The following is a 25,243-nucleotide window of genomic DNA, read 5'->3' as shown; positions in this document are numbered from 1 at the left end:
GTTTTTGGGGAATGGGGGTGGGGGGTGCAGTACTTTTTTAGTCGGCAGTATTGAGTTCTTGTTTAATGTTAACTTCTCCCCTCTCTCCATCCGCTCCGCCACATGTGTGTAGACTAGTCAACATATTTATTTCATTTGAACTTCATTTATATTTTATTTCACTTTTTTCATTATGGTCTTGCATATGCTATAAATAAAACACTCGCAACTAAGCAGTTGGCTTGCTAAATGGTTTACTTCAGTTTATTTAAAGAAATCAGCTGATAATATGGAGTTTGTACCTAGTGGGTCTACGCATCCTATTGATTGAGTTTACTATAGAAAGATCATAATCAATCCAAATACATGACATGTATTTTTAGACATGGCTTGTATTTAACAATTTATTTTAAATTAATTGACATGTATCTTACAAAATTTTTATATAAACATCAGATTAAACTAGTGCTGGGTGATAAAATGGTATCAAATTTATTGATGGTACGCCATTGGAAATAATGATTAAAAATAACAATTTAAGCTTAGGGATTGTGCAAGTTTTTCTTATTTTTATTTTCAAGGCATGCTAATTTTCCAGGCTCACATCTTATATTTTCAGATTGACTCAAGCGGACTGAGATTCGTGTAAGTAAAACCAATCAATCAGCTTCAGACTTTGTATGGAATATACACATTTTAGTAATAATGGTAGAGCAAAAATAACTCAAACAAACAAAGAGCCCTAACACTCCAGTACTGTTTCATTTTTATCAATAAGTAAAACATGTATTAGACCTGCAGCAACGGTGTGTCCATTTTTCATCATCTAAAAAAAATGGTTAATGGTCGCCTAGGTACCACAGATGCCAGGAAAGCACATTGAAGCACATTGAAAATGGCAAAGCTCATGCTTTTTCACGTGCTTTTAGATGCAATTTGTTAATGGACTCGGGTTGAGTTTCATCATCGCCACCTCAGGTCATAATAACACTCGTGAAAATGAGTGCCTTGGCTAGTAACAGTAAGGAGAAGAATAATAAAGCCAGAGTGGCTTTATGGTTTCTTTTCTTGTGCATCCCAGCCACTAGCACCCCATCTAAAAGAAATTTTAGCATCATGTACTGTACTCTAGCACTATTTAAACCAGAGAGAGTTTAACCAATTTGTCTTTTTTGCTCAAAATTTGTATTGTTGTAATATGTATTTGAATATTGAAGGTTGGTTCCTTTAATTGAAAGCTCAATCAAGAGTTTAGGGTTTACTGTATTATTGTTATTGACACCTTACAGATGTTGATCTACCTTAAAGTTTGCCTACCATTGGATACTCTTTGTAACATTTTATTTATCAAATTAAAACTCTCTTTTACATTTATGTTTATTTTATTTATTTTCTTTTTGGCTTAGTCCTTTTATTAATCAGGGGTTGCCAAAGCAGATTGAGATGCCTATTTTATTATAAGATGTATCTAAATGGATTGTTAAAAAGTATTCAATAATCCTCAATACAGAATGATATGAAATATACAGTGAAATATATATATATATATATATATATATATATATATATATATATATATATATATATATATATATATGTATATATATATATTTTTTTTTTTGATCGTGCACCCAGCCTTAGATTAAACGTTAGACACATTTTCCTGGTGTGATTTTGATACAAGAATACAAGAATGCCTTCATTACACTATTCTGCAAGATCAATGGCTTAAAATTCCTCTGGCAACTCTTAAGTACTTGTATCGGTTACTCCTAAGATAAATAGATACTGTAGTAGTCGCAAAATGAGGCCCTACATTATACTAATGAATTAATGTGGTATCAGTTTCATTGTCCAATCACTGTATCATATTAAATGTTCACATCCATATCCAAAAGTGTAGGTCACAAGAAATGTCAATGACATATTTTTATACATGTAAAGCATTAAAATAATAAGTGTAAAGCATACAATTTTACTTATTAATATATAATAATAGTAATTTAAATCAAAAAACCCTTGAAGACACTTTACCCATGATTTTTTTCTTAGAGTTCAAGTCTGGTTTTAGTAAAATAATGTAGCATTTAGGAATGAATATACAAAAGAGCATTCCATAACTTGATGCTAAAATAGCAAATATCTCCACGGCTACAGTGAATTTTCCTGGGGAACTGATATAAGCTGGAATAAAAGTGATCCATACAGCACAGAATATGAGCATACTGAATGTGATGAATTTGGCTTCATTAAAGTTATCAGGCAGCTTGCGGGCAAGAAAAGCTAGAATAAAACATAAGATAGCCAGAAAGCCAATATAACTGAGTACAGCCCAGAAGCCAACAGCTGAACCTGAATCACACTCAAGAATTATTTTGTCTTTATAATTGTTTGTAGTTTTGTTGGGAAATGGAGGTGACATTGTTAACCAAAGCATGCAAATTAGCAATTGTATAAAAGTAAAGACAAAAACACTTAATCTCTGTTGAGGAGGTCCAAACCATTTCATGACATTACTTCCTGGCAGTGTAGCCCTGAATGCCATTAAAACAACTAATGTTTTACCTAGAACACAGGAAATGCAGAGCACAAAAGTGATCCCAAATGCTGTGTGACGCAACATACAGGACCATTCAGTGGGCTGACCGATGAAAGTAAGAGAACACAGAAAACACAAAGTGAGCGAGAAAAGCAGCAGGAAGCTCAGCTCTGAGTTGTTGGCTCTGACAATTGGTGTGTGTCTGTGGTAGAAAAAAATCAGCCCTACTGTGATTGTGAGACATCCACCACACATAGAAAATGTTACAAGTATATTACCCATTACTTCATTAAATGTCAGGAATTCAATGTTTTTGAGGACACATTGTGTTCTATTCCCATTTGATTTGTACTCAAGAGGGCATGGTATGCATGTAACTGCATCTGAAAGCACAGAAAGATTCAAGAGAAAAACAACTTACTTTCAAGACAACGAAAAACCACACAGATTTCAGGTTATCAACACAGCAAAATGACAAGTGTCACTTTTGATAAAAGATGCCTATTCGTCTCACTTGTGGTGTTGCTGAACTCTCCATCTGCACAGTCAATGCAGTCGAAGCAGCAAATAGGTTTTCCTTTCACAAAAGCTTGTCGAGTGCCTGGAAGGCAAGTCTCACTGCACACAGACAGAGGCACCTACACACAAAATCACATACATACAATTATGTTTTGAGAGGAACTATAGAAAAATATAGGTTTATGGGAGATTACTAGTTTACTTCCTTCCTTAATAACTCACTTTTTTCTGGTTTCCTGCCCAGATTGCCTCAATATCATCTCTCATTTGAATCTCTTGTCCCTCTGGCTTGGATGCGTCATACAAGCCAATGGATTCAAATGTTATTATTCCTTCATAGCTCATCTGCCAATTAACCAGTGTGTAACGTGCAACTGGGTCACCATGTTTGTCAAAGTGAACATTTTCTCCATTTTTGGTCGTAAAGTTCACCTGAGTTAGATAATACAGCACCTGCATAAAACAGTTTCCACCTGAATACCCATAGCCTTTGAATAACAGAGAATGACTTTTAGTAGTACACACCTGCCAAGGCTGTATTTTCCCTTTCTCTGCACATGTTTTTTTGTGGAATGGCCCCTTCCCTTTCTCACAAGTCAGCAGTTCTTCAACAGCATGAGCAACGGCGTAGACTGCATTGTAGACATTGTTTAAAAGACTAGCATCAGACACATCTGTAAAACGTGTATTTATATTTGCTAAGGACTCCTGCCCATTGCATATCTTGGAGGCATTGTGTGTTTGTGAATTTAAAGTGCAGTCAAACACACTTTCCCAAAGTTCAACCAGTCCTGTGTTGCCTGGTCTCAAAGAAGGCTGGCTACCTGTAATAAACTCCTTTAACCCAGGAATATAAGCGTTTGGCACAGCAAAACCTATTGCCCCCCCAACCACAGCATAGTTAATCGCAGTTGCTAGAAATCTGTACGTGATCCAACCCTCACTTCCAACCCACTGATAACCAGTTACATTTTGGTAATAAAGCTCTTTAATCAGCATGTCCAAATCGTTGCCATCTGCAAAAGCCACTATGACTTTAGATGTTGATTTTTTAATTATGTCTGTAACCTCCAAAATCTTCTCTCTTGAATTTGTTCTGTAAATGGACACAGAGTATTCGACACAGATACCCTCTTTCTCAGCTGCTTCTAGAAAAGTGGCCATTCCATTGTTACCATAATCTCCCATGCTTCTTACAGCTCCAACCCACTTCCAGCCAAAATAGGTGACCAGTTTAACCAGTGCTCTGCTCTGGTAGTAATCACTTGGAATGGTCCTGAAGAAAGATGGATATTGCTGTCTATTACTGAGACATGCACAGGTTGCTGAATGGCTAAGCTGAAAAAGACAAAATAAATGTTTTAAATCACTGTAATATTTGAAAAATGATTCCTGACTCACACTAGAGTAACAGTAGACACAAAACAATGTGATTCTGATGTATGCAGATACAATTAGTCAGTTTTTAAAAATAGAGTAATCTAAAATCTAATCTAAAATCTAAAAAATGTATCTAAAATGTGCAGTGCTAAATTTAAGAATAAAGCAATAATAATTTATGTTATTAACACTGACTTACCACTGGAATTTTAAATGGACCAATAGTCCTTGCGATGTCTATGGTGGATGTTGATGTAGTTTCTCCAATCACAGCTTGCACAGCAGATGGACTTGCACAGCTTTTTTTAGTCTCCATTTGCCCATTCATCAGAGTTAATGATGCTCCAACAGAGAGAGGGATACTTGGGCAAGAGTCATAAATGCGGTAGCCAAGTATAAAGCCAGGAAGTAGGTCAGTTCTATTGTTTATTTCCTCAATGGCAAAAATCATTGTGATTGCATATTGCAGTTCCCCAGGATCAAGTCTGAAAAGGAAGTTTTCACAAAGATGTATTTTTTTAGGATTATATTGGCAACCTTTAAAAACAACACTTCGTTTTTGAGTAGTATGAAATAACACAGCCACAACTTTACCCATTGCATCTGATGTTTCCTGGATTAGTTCTGAGTGTTGGATTTACTCCAACTGGATTTTGGTGGAATGAAAAAACACCCCCAATAGAGACATTACCTTCTTTTGAGAAATAAAGGAGTTCATCTGTCATATAAGCTTCGCATTCTGGTTCTGCAGCACTCAGAGTACAGGCAATAGTCGTCAAAATGGTTGCAAGCAACAGCATGACTCTGTAGTATGTGAAAATATATTTCTGAAGTTGAGGTTGTCAAGAGAAAATGCTTTATATGTATAAATTGACTGTGCTTCACACAACATGTTTACCCTTTCCAACCAATAATAAATGCAATTAGGATGAGTGACAGAAAAACTGTCCAATAACCATTCTTTTGCTTGGGTTCAATCTCAAGCCTCCTTTTTAATTTACTGGTTAAGAAAACACTAAGAAAGAATTGTGAATATTTGTAAAGTTAAGTTGTACAATCTTAACTAATCAAATTGTGTAGCTGGCCTTTAAATTAATATAGTTTTGCTTTTGATAGAAGGTTATTAAATAAGTTTGCTTTTCCATAAGACTACACTTATAGCATGTGAATGGTGCCTGTGGTGCAATACTAAATATACAGTTTGTTAGAATTTCTAGCTCCCTTTTGATTTTTTTCTTTTTTAAATATTTCCTAAGTGATGTTTAACAGAGCAGGGAAATTTTCACAGTATGTCAGATAATATTTTTTTCTTCTAGAGAAAGTCTTATTTGTTTTATTTTGGCTGGAATAAAAGCTGTTTTCAGTTTTTATAAAGCCATTTTAAGGAACAAAATTATTAGCCCTTTTAAGCTAACTTTTTTATAGTCTAATGAACAAACCGCCATTATACAATAACTTGCCTACTTACCCTAACCTGCCTGGTTAATCTAATTAACCTAGTTAAGCCTTTAAATGTCACTTTAATTTGTATAGAAGTGTCTTGAAAAATATCTAGTAAAATATTATTTACTGTCATCATGGCAAAGATAAAATAAATCAGTTATTAAAAATTAGTTATTAAAACTATTTTGATTAGAAATGTGTTGTGTCTTCTCTCCTTTAAACAGAAATTAGGGGGGGGGGGAATAAACAGGGTGCTAATAATTCTGACTTCAACTGTATATGAATTGATATGAGCTTTTAATTATATGTAATGGGCTACTTGAACAGCGAGTGTTTTTCAGCCACCAACTGGTTCCGGTGAAAGGTTTATCAGACTTTTTTTTTTTCATAAGGTTCCTTTTACAGTATCAATAATTTAATTTAACCCTGTTATAAAAAATCCACTGGTTAACACCAAGTCAATCTACAGCATTTGTCACAACACTTCTCCCATTAAAGTCAAAAACAAAGAAATTACTCCTGCCATGTGAACTGTTTTTAGTGAAAATTTGCAAAATAAGCATTTTTTTCATATTACACTCTAAGAGCCCTTGTCTTTTAAAAGCTTTGTGCCATAAAAACTATTTAGTATGTTATTAATTATTTTTACACACGCATGGTCTACTAAATGGTTGAATTGACACTTTATGGTAAACAGAGAGAAAAGTAAGTCTAATGTTTTCATATGATGCATTTCTGCAGTCAGAATAGACTGTTTGCTGAGAAATATTAACTTTTTAACAATAACAGGATATGACACATGCTTATTATTTATTTCTGTAAATACTAGATCATTTACAATAGATAATTACCTAAGTATATATGTTTTCAACACTTTCTGAATTTGTATTGAGTAAATATAATGAATTTATAGAACTAACGTGTGGAAACCATAATTATCAGTCAGTTGCCTCTTAAATGACAAATGTTGAGGTACTAGCTTTAGTAGAATTGTGAGATATATATTTGTTATTTGATATAAATGAGATTTGTTTGTTCTTGCAAGATTACATTCTTCAAGCTTTTACCAGAAAAGATCTTTACTGATGAGAACATTCAGCAGGTTTACTCATACATTTTCTCTCTCTCTCTCCCTCTCTCTCTCTCTCTCTCTCTCTCTCTCTCTCCCTCTCTCTCTATCTCTCATATACACACACACACACGTTTTCATTCAAAAGTGCACATTTAATTTATGTGCAAAAGACGTTTGAATTAAGCAGCATTTCCATCCAACGAGTCAAAGAAGACAAAATCGTCACTTCCTGATTAACTGGCACCAAATATCAACAGTAAAAACTGAATTTTCTGTAGTAGAAGCTTTGTGATTCTTTTCTTCATTTAAAGGTTCAGTATGTAAGTTTGACACCCAGTGGTTAAACTAGGAATTGCATGCCTGATTTCTAGATCAGGCAAGCACAGGTTTCTAGATTGACAGGAGCGAACCTGACTATCTAGCCTAAAGGCTAATTTAAGTTGTGTTCTAAATAAAAGCAATGGCATGGAATAGAAGGAACATTTTCCATGAAAAAGGGAGTTTTTGCTCTAATCAACACATGAAATTTATATTTTCATGACTGTGATCACTGTGATCATTATAAACTGCGATCACCTCATGTGCTTTATTCAGTGTTAAATGCTAATAATGCAAGTTTTAATGCAATTTTACACAAGTAATATCCTACAACTGAAAGCAGCAGCAGAGCTGCTAATAAAATTAAATAAAATAAAAAATTAAATAAATTAAATAAAATTAAATAAAATTAACCATTTAAAATTGAACTTCAGAACTGTGACTGCAAGCAAAGTTAACATATACTGTATCAGTGATTCAGCATGTACATTTAATAATGTTAAAGAGATTTAATATGTATTAGCAGACCTATAGCCAGCATACTGAAAGGGCTGGTTCTTTTTGCAGTTATTCTCCTCAATTTCTATTAAATTATGAGATTCAAATGCTGCATTTTAGTCACATTTTAAGCACTAATCTTTGCTGTTTACAATTAGGTTAAACAGTTCAAATGGCACAATAGATTTTGCTGCAATAATATTTGAATCGTCAGATGTGGGTGGCTATAGACATGTCAAACAAGGAGAGTCACCTACAATTCTCTTTAGTATTAATGCCGCACATTGAAGTGGATGTGAGATGCATATAGCATTGTTTGTAATCCATTTTACTGCTTTTTGGTGATTGTCTGACTGTAATTTCATCCTCTTCGCTACTCGATAGTCAAGACAAGGGCCATCTTGGACCATGTTTACATCCGTTAGGTCATCTTATTGGTCTAGCAGGAAGCACGTGACGCAAAGCGACGCAAATCTCTCACCATCAAAAAACGATTACATGAGGATGGGACTGTTGCCAGCTTTAAACACTTGTAAAAAAAAAATAACTGCAGAATCATACACAGAGAACTGTGTATCCAACCTTCAATACAACCTTCAATTAAACTCCATATCAATTGATCCATTTTTTTTTTAAATAAAAAGAATGTAGTGCCCCATGTGTGGGAACGGAATGAAAAGAAAAGGTGCTTCACCTTACGGCCTAACAAGGGTATAATAGTTTTGGATTTTTCATTAGTTTTAGTTTCTATTTCGTTTTGACATTTTATGTTTAAATTCAGTTAGTTTTAGTGTTTTTGGTTTTAGAGGTAGATTTCTTAGTTTTTATTAGTTTCTATATTTTAAAAATGTCTTAGTTTTAGTTTAGTTTTTATTAGTTTTAGTATTAGTTTCAGTTTTTTTCTAAATGAGGATATTTGTTAGGTACAAGATTCAAAATCAACAGTATAAATATTGTATAATAACAACTCAGCCACACAATTTTTTAAACATGTATTCAGAGAACAAATGAACACTATCATTTACCACAACCATCTACCCATCCTCAAGTTAGACACACAGTAGTGATGGACAGGGCCGGATTAACCTTTGGGCATTATGGGCACAGGCCCAGGGGCCCGTCTGCACTTAGATTTTGTCTACTTTTCATCACAAGAAAGACAAGTGGGAATCATTGATAAGTGTGTGTATTATGGAGGACTCCAATTCCTAGAACCGGATTGGAGAGGTGTTATCCAAATCATGTGCATTATAAGTTTGTAGAAGTTATACATTAAAAATACCTTAAATATAAATTTTAGTACTGCTTTAGTGAACTTGAACAAGTATATTAAAATGCATTAATTTCCCCTAGTTGTTTTAGTACTTTTTTTTTCAAAGTGTGAAATAAGTAAAATCTTTGTAAAATCTTTGTAAACTAGAAATATGTGTAGTGTGTATCAATTATTTTAAAAATGTGGGCAATATATTATAAATTAATTTTATTTAACAAATATTATATTATCTTATTTTTTAATTTAACTATGGGGTGCGGCAATAGGGGGCCTTCAAGACATTGTCCCCAGGGGCCTCTAAATTATTAATCCAGGCCTGGTGATGGGAAGTTCAGATTTTTAACTCGTATGTTAGGACTCAACATTATGTAGTCAGCAATAGTAATTTCAGTCAATTAAAATGATCAGAAAAGTGTTACAGTAAAGTTTTGCAACCCAACTGCATCATGATTCACTTATTTAAAATCCATTACGATTGTCTGTTATGAAATAAACTTACGTTTTTCAACAGATCCTCTCATTTAAGCCCTCGGTTTACCCATTACCGGGCACAAACGTGTTAAAGTAATACTTTTAAGTCTCTTTATTTATTGCGTTCACCGTGCTGCTGTCATGTCCACTCATTGTTTTTGTCGCGGGAGCAACAGCGAGGATGACTGGAGGAGAGCCGGCTTAATCTGGCCAATGGCAGCAGCAGACACTGAGGTGCGAAAGGGTCAAACACAAACACCCACGCGCGGATTATATTTTCTTCTAAAAGGCTTACAGTAAGATTATGTATTAAATACATTTACAAACATGAAAACGAAGGAGGTTTTTGCTATCATTTTAGTTAGTTTCAGTTAGTTTTGTATGTACTTTACAGTTTTAGTTAGTTCTAGTTTTTGAAAAAACTCTTGTTTTTATTTTTATTTCAGTTAACAACTATTATTTTTACATTTTAGTTTTCGTTTTTTCGTTAGTTTTCGTTAACTATAATAATAATTAACCTTGTGGCCTAACAGTTTTGAGAATATCGGCTGTACCCTGAGAAAGTCCCAAAGCAACTGAGAATATTATAAAAAGTAATTAAAAGGTAGCCTACAATCAGTTATTTAACATCTAATAACATAAATATTGTAATACACTCATTTACATTTAAAAAATAAACTTTTTTTTATTTTAGAAACATTTCAACAAATAGGCATACATGATTCAGGCAGCGGAACAGTAACGTGGCAGACACAAATGTCACATTCGGCAGATGCAGAAGTCACGCTCAGTGAGACGAGTGCACGTTGCAGTCTCATGTTAATGACCCCTTGCGAAAGCCATAAGAGTAGAGCCGCTGATTGGTTATCAGTTGTCTAAAACTGCGTTCACATGGGAAATTTACACATGAAGGCTGCCACACCAGCATGGTTGCACACTTCACATTTTTGATTCATTTTATGATTCATTTACAAAACATGTCAGCGTCAACACGTCGCAGCTGACAACAGCCAATCACATTACTTTTCCAGTGTTACATAAATGCAATTAGCTAGCATCTGCTCAAACTTATTTGCATGGTGTGATCAAACTGGCTAACACCTGTTTTTAGGTTAACTTAAATTTGATGTGAATAATTAATGCTGACATCAGAAAAATAACATTTAAATAAATTTCAGTAATCCATGGGCAGCTTTATTCAATTAAACACTTTCTGTTGTAAAAGTGCCTTGTAGTTCATGTCAAAAACCACATAATCTGCGCAGCATGTCTAGTCAATATCAATCAAAAATCATCAGTAATGAGTGCAGTAGTGCAGTAATCAGCTATGGGAGTCTAATCAGTGAAGATTTGGAGCAGGTGTGTTTGTGTGTGTGTGTGTGTTGCATGATTGAATACGTAGTTCATAAATTGCTGATTTGTAGTCCTTTAGCGATCTGCAGCTACTAGATCGCTGGTGATCATGACAGAGCCCCAACCTCCAAGGAGCGAATTCCAGACGCTCCTAACACAGTTTAGGCAGGGGGTGAAGAGAAGGCGGAACAGGGGGAGGGATGGAGAGCCACGACCATGCGGTTGAGGAGTACTTGGTGTGTGGAGCTGCGGAGGCCCAGGAGCATGGAGCTATGTCTGGGGGCTTTGATTCAGCAGGCATTAGCGGGTCAAACACCCACAGTGGGTCAGGAGTGTTTGGTTTAGGAGGCACTGGCATGTCATTAACCCACAGTGGGTCAGGAGGCTCTGGTTCGAGAGGCACCGGCAGTTCATCAAACCCCAGTGGGTCAGGAGGCTTAGGTTCTGAAAGCACTGGCAGTTCTTTAAACCCCAGTGGGTCAGGAGGCTCTGGGAGGTCACACGACTTTAGGAAATCGCATGGCTCTGGCAGTCATTCGTGGAACTCAGGCAGCAGCAACCAATCAGGAAACTCAGACAACGGCGGCGGCCATTCGGGAAGCTCAGGCCGCGGCCATTCAAGTAGCTCAGGCGGCGGCCATTCAGGAAGCTCAGGTGGTGGCCATTCAGGAAGCTCAAGCAGCGTCAGCCATTCGGGAAGCTCAGGTGGCAGCCATTCAGGAAATTCAGGCAGTGGCGGCCATTGGGGAAGCTCAGGCGGTGGCAGCAGCAGCTCAGGCAACGGTCGCTCTGGTAGCTTTGGCAGTACTGGCAGTAGTGGCTCTGGCAGCGGCGGTGGCTCTAGTAGCTCTGGTGGTGGCAGCTCTGGTAGCACTGACGGTGGCGGCGGAGAATCTGGGAGCTCTGTAGGAACTGGCAACTCTTGAGGTGGCGGTGGCAGCTCTGGCAGTAACAGATCTGGTCATGGCAGCAACTCTGGCAACTCAGGTGATGGTGGTCATTCTGGTGGCTCAGGTGATGGCATTTCAGGAACAGGAACAAGAACTATGGCAAGAACAGACTCGGAACAGGAAGCCATCTTGTGAGCTGGTGGCAGACTGCGCTTACCATTGTGTGAGCTGGAGGGCTAGTTGTGGCCACTTTTTGAGCTGGAGGCGGCCATCTTGTGAGCTGGAGGACTGGAGGCGGCCATCTTGTGAGCTGGAGGTGGCCATTTTGTTAACTGGAGGCGGCCATCAGGCTGTGGTCTAGGCTGATGGACAGGGTACAGAAGTACAGGTGATGCCAGCATTTTGGTGTTAATGGAGGGAAGAACAGGGAAGCCCCGTTGCTGGCGGGTCTTGCTGTCTATTGTTGGAAAGTTGGGTGGAGTGACGGTAAGTTTAAAAAGGAAAAGCTCCTTCTCTAAAGCTAAATCTAGCTAATTATTTGAATTTGGTACCTCTTTTCAATGGGTTTTAAGGCACTCTAAGAGTGAAGTGATATTGAGTACACTCTGCTAATCCTGTGCGGTCTGACTGGTAAAGTTATGGAATGTTATTTTTCTTTATCACCTGCAGAAAGCCACATTCATAAGAATGTTAAGTTGGTAGTTTTAAAGGTTTATGACTGTCTCTGAAAGGTATCAGCAGCAGTTTTAATCAAACCAAAAACAGGTTGAATTGGGTAGAGACTTAACTTTGCTTCTAATTCCTGTATGTGTTAGAGGATGTTATGACATTGTAATGTGAAGAAGGTTTCCCATGCAACGCTACTGGCCGATAAGTGAAAACACATTTATAAGTCTTATGTAGATGGGTTCATTTGTAAATGCCCTTCTGCAGTAGTGAATGCCCCATCTGTTCCTCTAACCCAAATAAACCATTTTGTTAATAGTCCATCACTTAGGCTACGTTCACACTGCAGGCAAATGTGGCCCGAATATGATTTTTTCCCTCTCATGTGACTCAGGTGATGACAGTGTGAACAGCCCAAACTGCATGGAATCTGATCTTTTTAGTTCAGATTTGTGCCACTTTCATATGTAGTCTTAAATAACTCACCAAACAGAGATAAACCAACTCCGGCTTCACAGTTCAGTCTGTGGCTGCTCATTTACCCTTTATGAGTTCACTACTCTACTGGTCAAAGCGCCACGCACAGCAGATATCATAAATCACAAATGATCAGTGTTTTCAATCACAACCCTACTGAAAAAAACAGCTTAAACCAGTCTAGGCTGGTTGGCTGGTTTTAGCTGGTCAGCCAGGTTGGTTTTAGAGGGGTTTTGGCCATTTCCAGGCTGGTTTCCAGCCATTTTCAGCCTGGTCTTAGCTGGTCAGGCTGGGAGATGACCAGCTAAAACCAGCTTGACCAGCCTTGCCAGACTGGGAGCCTAGCCAAAACCAGCTATGTCCAGCTTAAACCAGGCTGGTCAAGCTGGTTTTTGCTGGATTCAGCTGGTCATTTTCCAGCCTGACCAGCTAAGACCAGGCTGGAAATGGCTGGAAACCAGCCTGGAAATGGCCAAAATCCCTCTAAAACCAGGCTTGTCAACCAGCTAAAACCAGCCAACCAGCCTAAGCTGGTTTAAGCTGGATTTTTTTAGCAGGGAAGAGACTTATTTTAGGTTTCAAATGCCGAAATTCAAAAATTTAAAAAAATGAAATGGATAATAATAATATGAGCATGATCTGACATTGAGGTTACTTTTATACAGTATACATATTGTGTGCATAATTAAGACATTTTGTGCTCTCTGTAATGTACTTTTGTGCATGCGGGTCAGTTTAGTTCAGTTAGTGTGAACAGCCATGCAAAAAAATCAGATCTGAGAAAAAGTTAACTCCATTTAAAACTACTGTTTGGAGAAAGGACATTGCAATTTCAGCTATCCAGTACTTAAATCAAGAGGTTTAATGCTTGTATAGGTGGGGGAGCCTATGGATTTATATTGTTTTATTAATCTGTTATACATCCTTACTTTAGGGCTGCATGGTGGAGCAGTGGGTAGCACAATTGCCTCACAGCAAGAAGGTCACTGGTTTGAGCCTCTGCTGGGTCAGTTGGCGTTTCTGTGTAGGTTCTGTTCTCCCCGTGTTGGCTTGGTGCTCTTGTTTCCCCCATAAGTCCAAAGACATCACTATAGGTGAATTGGATAAGCTAAAATTGTCCATAGTGGATGTGTGTGAATGAGTGTGTATGGATGTGATGGGTTGCAGCTGCATATATGCAACATATGCTGGATAAGTTAGCGGTTCATACCGTTGTGGTGACCCCAGGTTAAAAAAGGGAGTAAGCCGAAAAGAAAATAAATGAACATCCTTTTTTTTGGTAGAAATCCCCAGCGGATTGTAGTAAGAGTTTTCTTTTTTAGTAACATATATTAAATGTATGAAACTGTGTTCTTTTTTTTTAAGGGGGAGGGTGTCACAGCTGCTGCTTTTTGCTGCTCGTCTACCATGTCTGTGCTCCTTCTACAGGTATGCTGCAGGGGTGTAATCAGTTTGATTGAGCACTATATCCTATATCAACAGTTTTTGCTTGGAAGGCAGTGAGAATTTACTCTTTGATTGTTCCTGGGTTAGGATGAAGACCAGAGACTTGTGGGGTTGTTGCAGGGGTTTGACAGCCTAATGTTTGGTTCACAGTGGTTGAAAATAAACGTTATGTGTTGCACTTTAACAACACATTTCCATTCTCTTCATGCAGCATGGAGATCATTAATAGTTACCTTCACAACCAAACTCTCGTGTCTTGAGCATTCTTGTTTATAGTTGCACTGACACCATGCAGCATAAATTAGCAGTGTAAATTCAGTGGGTGAGCTTTTATTTTCAGACTTCATAATTAGTCACTATAAATTTTTCTTAATCCATGTGAAAATATGACAAAGTTTATGACGTCAACATTCTAATATGTTAATTATAAGTGAGGTCCCCAGTGTCCTCTTATTTGACATTTCCTATCCATTCTTGATTACACTCCATTAGCCAGCTGCTGTAACTCCAAAAGGCCTCATTTATACATTTGGACTTGTCCTCTTTCAGTTCACTAGACAGGGTAGGGTAGGTACAAATATGTCTCACCAGAAAGAGGTCTAAACAACATTTTCATTCCCATATTAGTTACGTATTTTATTTATTACAACTGATAATAGCTATGCAGAGCATATATATAAATTTGGTATGTGTTTATGTCTATTATGAATAATAATTAGACTTTTTGGTCAATTAAACCATTTTAAACAGTTTTGTAGTATATTAACATGTTTATGTTTTGCATATTTCAAGCTTTACAATAGTAGAAAGCAGTAGCAATAAAACAAAATGTTTTCTTCACATTTTATGTTTCCAGAATGACTGCAGCAATGTCTAAATCATGATTCCCTGTATAGTACTTGAAACAGCATGAGTTTATTGTGATTTACTGTTTATAAATTTAAGTTTTGCCCATGATATGTTTCCTTGTGTTTTGTTCTGGCTTGAATATGATAATGTAGCATTTTGGTGTAAATATACAGAACAGCAAACCAAAAGTAGAAGCTAAAATGGCAAATATTTCAACAGCTACTGTAAGTTTTCCAGGAGAACTGATATATGCTGGTATAAATGTGATCCAAACAGCACAGAATATGACCATACTGAATGTAATAAATTTGGCTTCGTTGAAATTATCGGGCAGTTTTCTAGCCAGAAAAGCCAAAAAGAAACACAACACCGATAACAATCCAATATAACCCAGCACAGCCCAGAAACCTATAGCCGAACCTAAATCACATTCAAGTATAACTTTATCTAATGAATACATGCTATTTTTATATGGCATTGGACGGGCCAGTGCCAGCCACAGGATACATATCATCACCTGAAAAACAGTGCAACAGAAAACACTAATTCTTTGTAAAGGTAATGAACAATGAGGAAGCCCTGAACCAGGCACTGTGGTCTTGAAGGCCATTACCACGGCTATTGTTCTTGTCAGAACACAAGACATACAAAGAGCGAAAGTGACCCCAAATGATGAATGACGCAACATACAGGACCCCTCAGTGGGCCGACCAATGAAAGTAAGTGAACAGAGAAAGCACAGAGACAATGAAAAAAGCAACAAAAAGCTCAGTTCTGTATTGCTGGCCTTCACAAGAGGTGTGTCTATAAATTTGTAAAACACTATCGCAACTGCAATTGTTAAAGTAACCCCAGTTAATGAGAATGCAGTCAAAAGAATTCCCATGTTTTCCTCAAATGAAAGGAATTCCACCTTTTTGAGAACACAGATGCTGTGGTTTTTATTTGACCAGTATTCTAATGGACATTTGATGCATTCAGCTGAATCTAAAAATACAAAAATAAAGAGATGAATAGCAAATAAAAAAAAAAATACATATCATAATACATGCATCATTCTCTAGTATGGCATTGAGGAAATATTAAAAACACTATTAGTTGTGCACCACATCAAATGTAAAACTTGACATTAAATGGTGTTTGTGTTTTTATGAATCAAGTTACTGGTTGTCTCACCAGTAGTATTGCTAATTTCTCCAGCTGGGCACTGCAAACATTCAAAGCAGCATACTGGTCTTCCTTTTATCACAGCTTGCCTGAATCCTGGCTGGCAGCTCTCAGTGCACACTGAGATTGGTTTCTGTCATGTTTACACATTCTTACTTTGTTGGACAACTTTTTTTTATTTTTTTTATTTGTGTTGACTTCAACATAATGCATTTACTATGTACATACCGTGGGACTGTCTCCTGCCCAAATTATATCGAACGAATTAATGACAAACTGCTGTTCACTGGATAGCGAGGCATCATATTGTCCTACAGTGATGAACTTTGTTTCCCCTGCTCCATTTTTCTGCCAGTTTACTAGCTCATATTTTGCCATAGGATCCCCATTTTTGTCAAAGTACACTGTCTCACCTGAGTCCATTGTGAAATTGACATTTTGAAGTGAATGCAGGACCTGTGATTTCATTATTATAGTTCTATTTACTTTGTTAAAATGTGTTAGATATTTCATAGTATTCTAAATATTTACAAGAATTACTTACTTGGCTGGAAACCAATAAATCCACATCTCCACATGTTATGTTTTCATTTCCACCATTTGAGTTTTTGCAAGTTATTGTGTTATGCAGTGCATAAGCGATAGCATAGACTGCCTTATAAACATTATTTGAAATCCTTAGCTCAGAAACGTCTGTGAACGCATTACTAACATTGGTTAGATTTTCAGATCCATCACAAAATGTTGCATGCTCAGAATTAGGGCAGACTGTAGGAGAGAGACAACAACCAAACACCATCTCCCAAAATTCCCCAAGAAGAGCATTTGAAAGGTTCTGGGATGGACCAACTTTAAGTAGGAATTCTTTCAGGCCGGGAATTTTTGACTTGATAATTGTAAAGCCAATTGCACCACCAAGGATGTTTAAAGTTCTTTCAGTTGCCAAGTAACTTGATGTAATCCAAGATTCACTGCCAACCCACTGTAGTCCAACGACATTTTGCCTGATAAGCTCTTCCAACAACACATCCATTTCACCCTGTGCCAGAAATGCCATGAGAACTTTAGCAGTGCCTTTTTTTATTACTTCAACAACCTTGGCAATCTTGTCTTTGGAATTTGTCCTTGATATGGCCTCTGAATACTCAATACACACTCCTTCTTTCTCAGCTACCTCTACAAATGTTGCCATGCCATTGTTTCCATAGTCATTGTCACTTCTTACTGCTCCAATCCAGGTCCACCCGAAGTGTTTCACTAACTGTGCCAGTGCTCTGCTCTGGTAGTAATCACTTGGAATAGTTCTGAAGAAAGATGGAAACTGCTTTCTACTGCTCAGGCAGGCACAAGTAGCAAAATGGCTAATCTGACAAACAGAGCATATCAATTATTTGTATTATATATATATATATATATATATATATATATATATATATATATATATATATATATATATATATATATATATATATATAGACACAGAGAGAGAGAGAGAGAACGAGAGAGATTTCTACCATACAACACACATAAATTACCACGGGAATGTTGAATGGCCCTGCTGCTCTAGACAGTACAATAGTTGTGGAAGACTCAGATTCTCCAATAATGGCTTTAACTGCTGGTTTTCCAGAGCAGGTATGTTCTGCTGTCAGCTCCTGGCCATTTATCAAAGCCATTGATGACCTCATAGAGGCTAATGTGGAACCACAGCTGTCAAATATTTGGTATCCAATTGAAATGTTTGGAAGTAGGCTTCTCTTGCTGTTAATTTCTTCAATTGCAAAGATCATGGTTTGAGCAAAGTGGAGTTCTCTCAAATTCAGGCTAATTCGAGAGAAAGAGATCATTGAAAGTGCAAAGATTCTTTGTGTAAACATGTAACGATGACTAATGTAATATTTTACTAAATTAATTCTAATACATATTAAACATGTATTACATACGTTTACTGCATATAATCATTTTCATAACACTGTTACATTTATAAAAAAGAAGATAAGTAACAGACCTGGTGCACATTAGATGATGAGGTTTTTCTGTAAATGATGGTATTATTAAATTTATTTTGTTGTGTATTGAAAAAGCCCCTCCAATGATAATATCTCCATCCTGGGAGAGTAGAGGGTTCTCTGGTTTGCCTATCATATTGCAATTTGACTCTACCTCCTTGGCTTTAATGCTGCAGAGCAGTAAAAATCCAAAACCAAACATGACAGTGACTCAGAGTGCCCGCCCTTACTCTTTTTGATGGTGATGTGATTGTTTATATAGTGTTTGTCAGACGCAACATTCATTATTAACATAACTATGTAATGTTTTTTTTTTTTCTCAGAATCTGTAAGTCCTCCGCAGTGTCAGAATAATTGCATGAATAACTGAATTGCATGTAAATTTTCTTGTTTATCTTTTTTTTTTTCTTGCATACATATAGAAGGTCCAAAAACAGTAAAACCAGAAATCTTGTTTTTACTTTTTATAAATGAAGTTTATTATGAGAAAAGAAAGCACACAATATTTAAAGATATAACAAACATTATATTATACAAATTAACAAACAGCAATCATTCACTGAAAAACACTGAAGATTGATTCCATGTTGACAGCCCATTTAACGTTGGTGTTCCAGTGTTGCTTCTCTATTTGGAAAAAGTCTCTATGATCCAATGTAAAATACAAAAAAAATCTAAATTGTAAAATTATATTATTACAAAGTATGCAAACCACTGCAATATTAGTGTGCGAATGTAAGCCACTCACACACGCATATATATATACATATATTTGTTTTTATTTTTTTCTCTCTTCTTAGGTTTACTTGCTAATTTTCAGGGCTCAGAAGAGCAGAATGAACTGCCATCCTACCCAGCATATTATGCAGCGGAAGCCCTTGCAGCTGCAGCCCAGTACTGGAAAACACCTATACATATTCACACACACATACACACTATGGCCAATTTAGTTCATCCAATTAATCTATTACCCCACATCTTTGAACTGTGGTGGAAACCGAAGCACCTAGAATAAACCCACATCAACATGGGGAGAAACTACACATAAATGTCAACTGACCCAGCCGGAACTGGACCAGCGACCTTCAGTGCCACTATATTCAGTGCCATATATTCATTCATTAATTTCATTTTCTTGTCTGCTTAGTCACTTTTATTAATCTGGGGTCGCCACAGCGGAATGAACCGCCAACTTATCCAGCAAGTTTTTATGCAGTATAAAAGTATATTTATATTTTTAAAGACTTACTTTATCTTCCCCATTATATGTTGTTTTGTATTTTGTTCATTTTTGAACAGAATTATATAACATTTTGGCACAAATATACAAAATAGTAGACCAAAGCTTGAGGCCAATATGGCAAATATCTCCACAGCAACAGTAAATTTCCCAGGAGAACTAACATAAGCCGGAATAAATGTGATCCATACAGCACAGAATATAAGCATACTAAAGGTGATGAATTTGGCTTCATTGAAGTTATCAGGGAGCTTACGTGCTAGAAAAGCCAAAATGAAACATAAGATAGCCAGAAGGCCAATGTAAAATAAAACTGCAGAAAAACATATTGTAGCACCCAGACTGCATTCAAGAATGATCTTTTCCTTATAATACTTCATATTTTTGTAGGGAAATGGAGGTGATATTATCAACCAAAGCACACAGATGATAACCTGTATGAGTGTAAAGGCAAGAACACTAAGTCTTTGTTGTACAGGCCCAAACCATTTCATTATATTGCTTCCTGGAAGTGTAGCTTTGAAGGCCATTAACACCACTATTGTTTTCCCTAAAACACAGGAGATGCAGAGGACAAAAGTGATCCCAAATGTTGTGTGTCGCAACATACAGGACCACTCAGTTGGGCGACCAATGAAAGTAAGTGAACAGAGGAAACACAGAGTCAGTGAGAAGAGCAGCAGGAAGCTCAACTCTGAGTTGTTGGCTTTTACTATGGGAGTATCTTTCTTGTTGTAAAAGAGAATGGCCACCAGCATAGTTAATCCTACTCCAAACAGTGAGAAAAAGACTAACACTACACCCATAACTTCTGTGAATGACAAAAACTCTACAGATTTGAACACACATTTATTTTTCTCAGTGTTAGACCAGTATTCCAATGGACACTGCTTGCAGTTAACTGAATCTGGAAGGAAAGTTGGTTGTTGTGGTTAAGAGGAAAGAAAAAAAAAATATTTATTTATGAAGTCCTTTGATTAAAAACTGCATCTTAACGAATAGAAAAAGAACACAAAAAGAACAACTAATACATTTTATTGGAAACTTTGAGATAATCTGAGTATTACCTGTCTCGTTACTGATTTCTCCCTCTGCACATGGTATACAGTCATAACAGCAGACAGGTCTTCCTTTCTGTGCAGCCTTCCTGGTGCCTGGAGGACAGCTCTCACTGCACACAGACTTTGGCTTCTACATTCAAAAAATATATTATACAGATAATGTTATTAAATGAATGCAGTGACATCATTGCGGCTATTATGTGTGTTAAAAAGGATGATCATTCTTTCTTTTTTACTCAACAATGATCCAGTCTCTAATTTTAAAATTATTTATATTACTTGAGCTTCTTTAAGAAACAAGATATTGCCATTCACCTTTAACTTTCCCCCAGCCCAGATTATGTTTTCAGTTTTAACAACAAAACGCTTGTCAGGGGGCAATGAAGCATCATAGTATCCCACTGGTTTAAATTGTATTAATCCATCAGAGTCCTGCTGCCAGTTCACAACCTCATATTGGGCAATTGTGGCACCAGTACTGTCAAACCATACACGATCCCCAAATTTTATTGTAAAATTGACCTTCTTTAGAGCCTCAACCATCTAATAAAAAAACACGTTTAATTTTAATAAATTGTAAAACATAAATGTGTCTCATTAACATTTATATCTTTTTTTTACCTGGTACGGTTGTATTGTGAGGTTTTTTTGACAACCTTTTTTTTCTTTGCAGTTGAGCAGACTGTGCAATGAATGAGCTACAGCATAAACTGCTTTGTAGACATTGCTAGCATATCTCTGCTCAGGCACATCTTCATTGTCATTTTTCAGCACAAGAAGGTCCTTATAACTACTGCAGTTAACTTTTAATTGAGAAGAATTCACTATTAAGCATGGAAAAGCTGAGTCCCAGAATGATTTTATAACATAATCTAAAAAACCCTCAGTATCAATTTTTCTCACTGCAAACCCCAGTGACCCTCCAAGAATATGAAAACTGTTTGGAGTGATCAAACTCTTTGCAGTTGTCCATGCTTCCACACCAATTACTTGAAAGCCTGAAATGTTCTGAATGCTTAGTTCCTCAAGTAGATTGACCATCTCAACACGAGATAGAAATGCAATGATTATTTTTGTGGTGCTTCTTTTCATAGTCTCAACGACTTTTTGAAGCTTTTCCGGCTCTGTTCGGTAGAATTTAACAGAGTACTCCACACAAATCCCTTCCTCTTGTGCTGTTTTAAGAAATATGGCCATTCCATTGTTTCCATAGTCATTATCACTGTTCACAGCTCCCACCCAAGACCACCCAAAGTATTTTACAATGTATGCAAGTGCTCTGCTCTGGTGATAATCACTAGCAATGGTCCTGAAGAATGATGGGTAATCTCTTCTATTGCTGAGACATTCGCATGTGGCTGAGTGACTTATCTAAAAAAGAAAACCCCCAATACATTAGACTAATTTATTAATCAATAAGTATTGTCAAGCATAATAATCTTTGATCCTTACCACTGGAATTTTGAAAGGTCCTGTAGTTCTGGACAGAATCACTGTGGCAGAAGACTCAGTTTCTCCTATGATAGCATGTATTGGATATTGTCCATTGCATATGTTTCCTTTTGGAAACTCCTGATCATTCATCAGTGACATGGTTGCACTAATAGAAGATAGTCTTGAACCACAGCTATCATAAATTTTGTAACCAATTGAAACATTAGGAAGCAAACTTTCACTTCTGTTAATCTCCTCAATGGCAAAGATCATAATTTGAGCCATCCGGAAATCTCTTAGATTAACACTGTCACAATATTTCAGATGTTATGTTGATTTATAAGCATGAATTCAACATACTAAGCATAATATGCAGTAAATTATGTTAATATTGAGTACTTATTCTGGAATGTTCTTGAAATCATTTCCCAAATACAATGTTACAAACCTGGAGCATGACAGAAGCTGGGGTTTTTGTGTAAATTCCAATGAAGGTAATATTTCTACACTGCGGATTGAAAAAATACCCCCAATAGTTACGTCTCCAACTTTTGAAAACAACGCATACTTGGGATCTCCCATTTTTTGACAAATAGTGTCTTCTGCCTTTGTAAAAGGTTCATTAAAAAGCAAAAATATAGAAAGCAAGATAAGCATCCTGATCGAGTTGCACTGCGAATGTCAAATGCGTTGAAATGATAGAGCAGATGTCCTTTTATTGACAAAATTAATATGGATGAATATCTGAGAGTGTAAGCAATGATGTCATGGAGCAGGAAAGGACTGATGTCATGTAACAGTAGAAAATAGTCAGACAAATTTGATGGTGGGATGGTTTCAATCTATTATCAAGGTATTAATTGCTAACTATTATATATGTTGGAATACACAGTATTATTTAATAAGTTGTTTATTTATACAGTGACTTTAAAGCTGGTTTTCCACTATCGTGCTAAACCGTTCTTTATGCTGAACCGTTCCATTCGGTGCCAAACCGAGCCAGACAGCACAGATATGGTTTCATTTTCCAGTGTCAGTAGTTGCCTGGGTAACGCAATGTAAACGGCTCACTTTGTTTAATTAAATTTAAATAAAAGCTGAAACTAGAAGCGAAAGTCACAGTACCGTATTCATCTAAAGGTCATATTGCACGGCTCTGGGCAAATTTTTTTTGCAGGGAAAATTACTAAAATGTAATGTGATGATTGGAAATGATTGGAGGGGAAACAAATAATATATTTCAAATCCCCTAAACAATTATAATGCAACAATAATAGTGAATTTGTATTAGTGGAAGAAATATATTTTTGGACAGGCCATCTCAAAAGTGAGCAGGTACTTTCACTAATAAAAAATATAGCATTTATTTGACTTTTAACAATCAATTAAACTACACAGCGGTTTTTATCAGAAGTCGATAAGGATATAAAATATACTACGTTTTGATTGTAAAATATAACCATTTGAAAGGTGGCTGTTATTTCTTTCAGTATACAAACATTAAATAACAAATGCTTCAAGTTAAATAAAAAATGAATATGAAACAACATAGCATATCAGGCTATAAAGCACAATTATATTTAGAATTTTATATTTGAATTTTTGTTATTTGATTTTTGTTTATTTTTTTTGTCTTTACAATTAACGAATGAGCTATAAAGAAATTCCTGCTTGAACTTTTAGAAAATATATTAAGCAGCCATCCAGTGTATATTAATGATCACAGAGAACAGAAAACATCAACACAGAATCATGTTACATGGCCCCATAAATGTCCAACTTATATTTAACTTACTCATAATGGCCTATACCTAAATGTTAAAAATTGTTCGTTTAATTTTTGTAAAACATTTGTCAAAGCATGTTGATATTTTTGGAGTAAAACACTACCGACATTTAAGAATCTATATTTATTTTAATTTTTCATTAATTTAACTTGTTTATTGGTGCATACATAGACTATAATTTAAATCATACAACAGTACCTTGGACAGCTTTCACACAGAAGTCCAAAAAAATGAAAAGATTTGACTTCTATGGTGACAGACGGCCGACATTTACAACACGTCGTAACTGTCCTTCAGGTGGTATAGCCAGCATTAAATTACAAAGCTCTAATAAAATACTATTTTTAAAATAAATGCATCGTAGTTTAGGTGATGCACTGGCGTAGTAAATAGTATGTTGCCTCACAGAATGTCACTGGATCGCTGGTTCGATCATAGGCTCAGTTGGTGTTTCTTTGTGGAGTTTGCATGTTCTCCCTGCATTCGCGTGGGTTTCCTCCGGGTGCTCCGGTTTCCCCCACAGTCCAAAGACATGCAGTACAGGTGAATTGGGTGGGCTAAATTGTCTGTAGTGTGTGAGTGTGTGTGAATATGTGTGTGGATGTTTCCTAGAGATGGGTTGCGGCTGGAAGGGCATTCTCTGCGTAAAAATGTGCTGGAATAGTTGGCGGTTCATTCCACTGTAGTGAACCCAGATTAATAAAAGAACTAAGCTGACAAGAAAATGAATAAATGAATGTAGTGTAGTTTACTTGTGAATGTCTGATGACTAGCGTGCTTCCGCTGAGCCAGCTGTCGTAGGTTGGCAACAGAGCCGCGACGTCAATTACTTTAACTGATGAAGCCCAATGCAGCAAAGGATTTTGTTTTGTTTTGTTTTCAAAATGTGATGTACGGTAGCTACACGTAACAGTATAGCTTGTTCATGTGTTTTTTTGCTTTATGTACAGTGAAATTAAATGTCTGGACTTCTGCTGGGAAATGTCTTTAGGGCTTGTTTAAAGAGGACATATGCATAAAGCACTCGTATAAGATGTGACTAGTATTCCACTGAAAATGATTTCATCTTATACACTGGAAATTAAAATGCTGTTACTTTAGTGATTTTTTTTATGTAAGTGAGATTAATTTAATGTGAGAAGTCAGTACAGTTGACAACCAGTAGGCTTACACACATGCACAGTGCAATGTTCACATACACGTTTTAAGAATGGTGTCGGGAGGGAAAAATGGTCTATTATTCGCTAAACTTATTAAAAGAGAAAAAAAAATATTATGAACAGAATGGATGAAAGAAAGGTGCACATGCAGCAATGATCTATTTAAGGTGTTTGAGGAAATGCAGCTTTAAACCTTCACTAGAACAATAGAA

The 25,243-nt window shown here is 36.4% G+C and overlaps 3 protein-coding genes and 1 long non-coding RNA gene across 4 annotated transcripts in view; 1 reads left to right on the top strand and 3 right to left on the bottom strand.

The window, feature by feature from the left end:
- Window positions 1–1,987: 1,987 nt before the first annotated feature.
- On the bottom strand, window positions 1,988–5,217 carry olfcj1 (olfactory receptor C family, j1). The gene is made up of 6 exons (NM_001110291.1): window positions 5,012–5,217; window positions 4,617–4,902; window positions 3,563–4,375; window positions 3,260–3,490; window positions 3,033–3,156; window positions 1,988–2,901 (listed from the first exon to the last, which is right to left on the bottom strand). The coding sequence occupies exons 1-6, from the start codon at window positions 5,215–5,217 to the stop codon at window positions 1,988–1,990; spliced, it is 2,574 nt and encodes an 857-aa protein (NP_001103761.1).
- Window positions 5,218–8,454: 3,237 nt separating this feature from the next.
- The window catches only part of LOC147832882 (uncharacterized), a 67,347-nt gene continuing 50,558 nt past the window's right edge, over window positions 8,455–25,243 (top strand). The window contains exons 1-2 of the long non-coding RNA XR_015515109.1: window positions 8,455–8,603; window positions 8,862–9,304. This is a non-coding gene — a long non-coding RNA (uncharacterized LOC147832882). The remainder of the gene's footprint in view (window positions 8,604–8,861; window positions 9,305–25,243) is intronic.
- Window positions 15,265–18,551, bottom strand: olfch1 (olfactory receptor C family, h1). Its single transcript, NM_001110290.1, has 6 exons — window positions 18,349–18,551; window positions 17,876–18,164; window positions 16,885–17,706; window positions 16,569–16,796; window positions 16,350–16,473; window positions 15,265–16,160 (listed from the first exon to the last, which is right to left on the bottom strand). The coding sequence occupies exons 1-6, from the start codon at window positions 18,549–18,551 to the stop codon at window positions 15,265–15,267; spliced, it is 2,562 nt and encodes an 853-aa protein (NP_001103760.1).
- Window positions 19,595–22,741, bottom strand: olfcg5 (olfactory receptor C family, g5). Its single transcript, NM_001109943.1, has 6 exons — window positions 22,533–22,741; window positions 22,103–22,391; window positions 21,272–22,021; window positions 20,966–21,193; window positions 20,657–20,780; window positions 19,595–20,496 (listed from the first exon to the last, which is right to left on the bottom strand). Exons 1-6 carry the CDS (start codon window positions 22,739–22,741, stop codon window positions 19,595–19,597), a joined length of 2,502 nt encoding a protein of 833 aa, NP_001103413.1.

The sequence above is a fragment of the Danio rerio genome, chromosome 18 (assembly GCF_052040795.2).
Source record: "Danio rerio strain M-AB ecotype USA chromosome 18, GRCz13ab, whole genome shotgun sequence".
Lineage (NCBI taxonomy): Eukaryota > Metazoa > Chordata > Actinopteri > Cypriniformes > Danionidae > Danio > Danio rerio.
The sequence above is the reverse complement of the archived record's forward strand: the minus strand, read 5'-3'. Positions and strand labels throughout refer to the sequence as shown.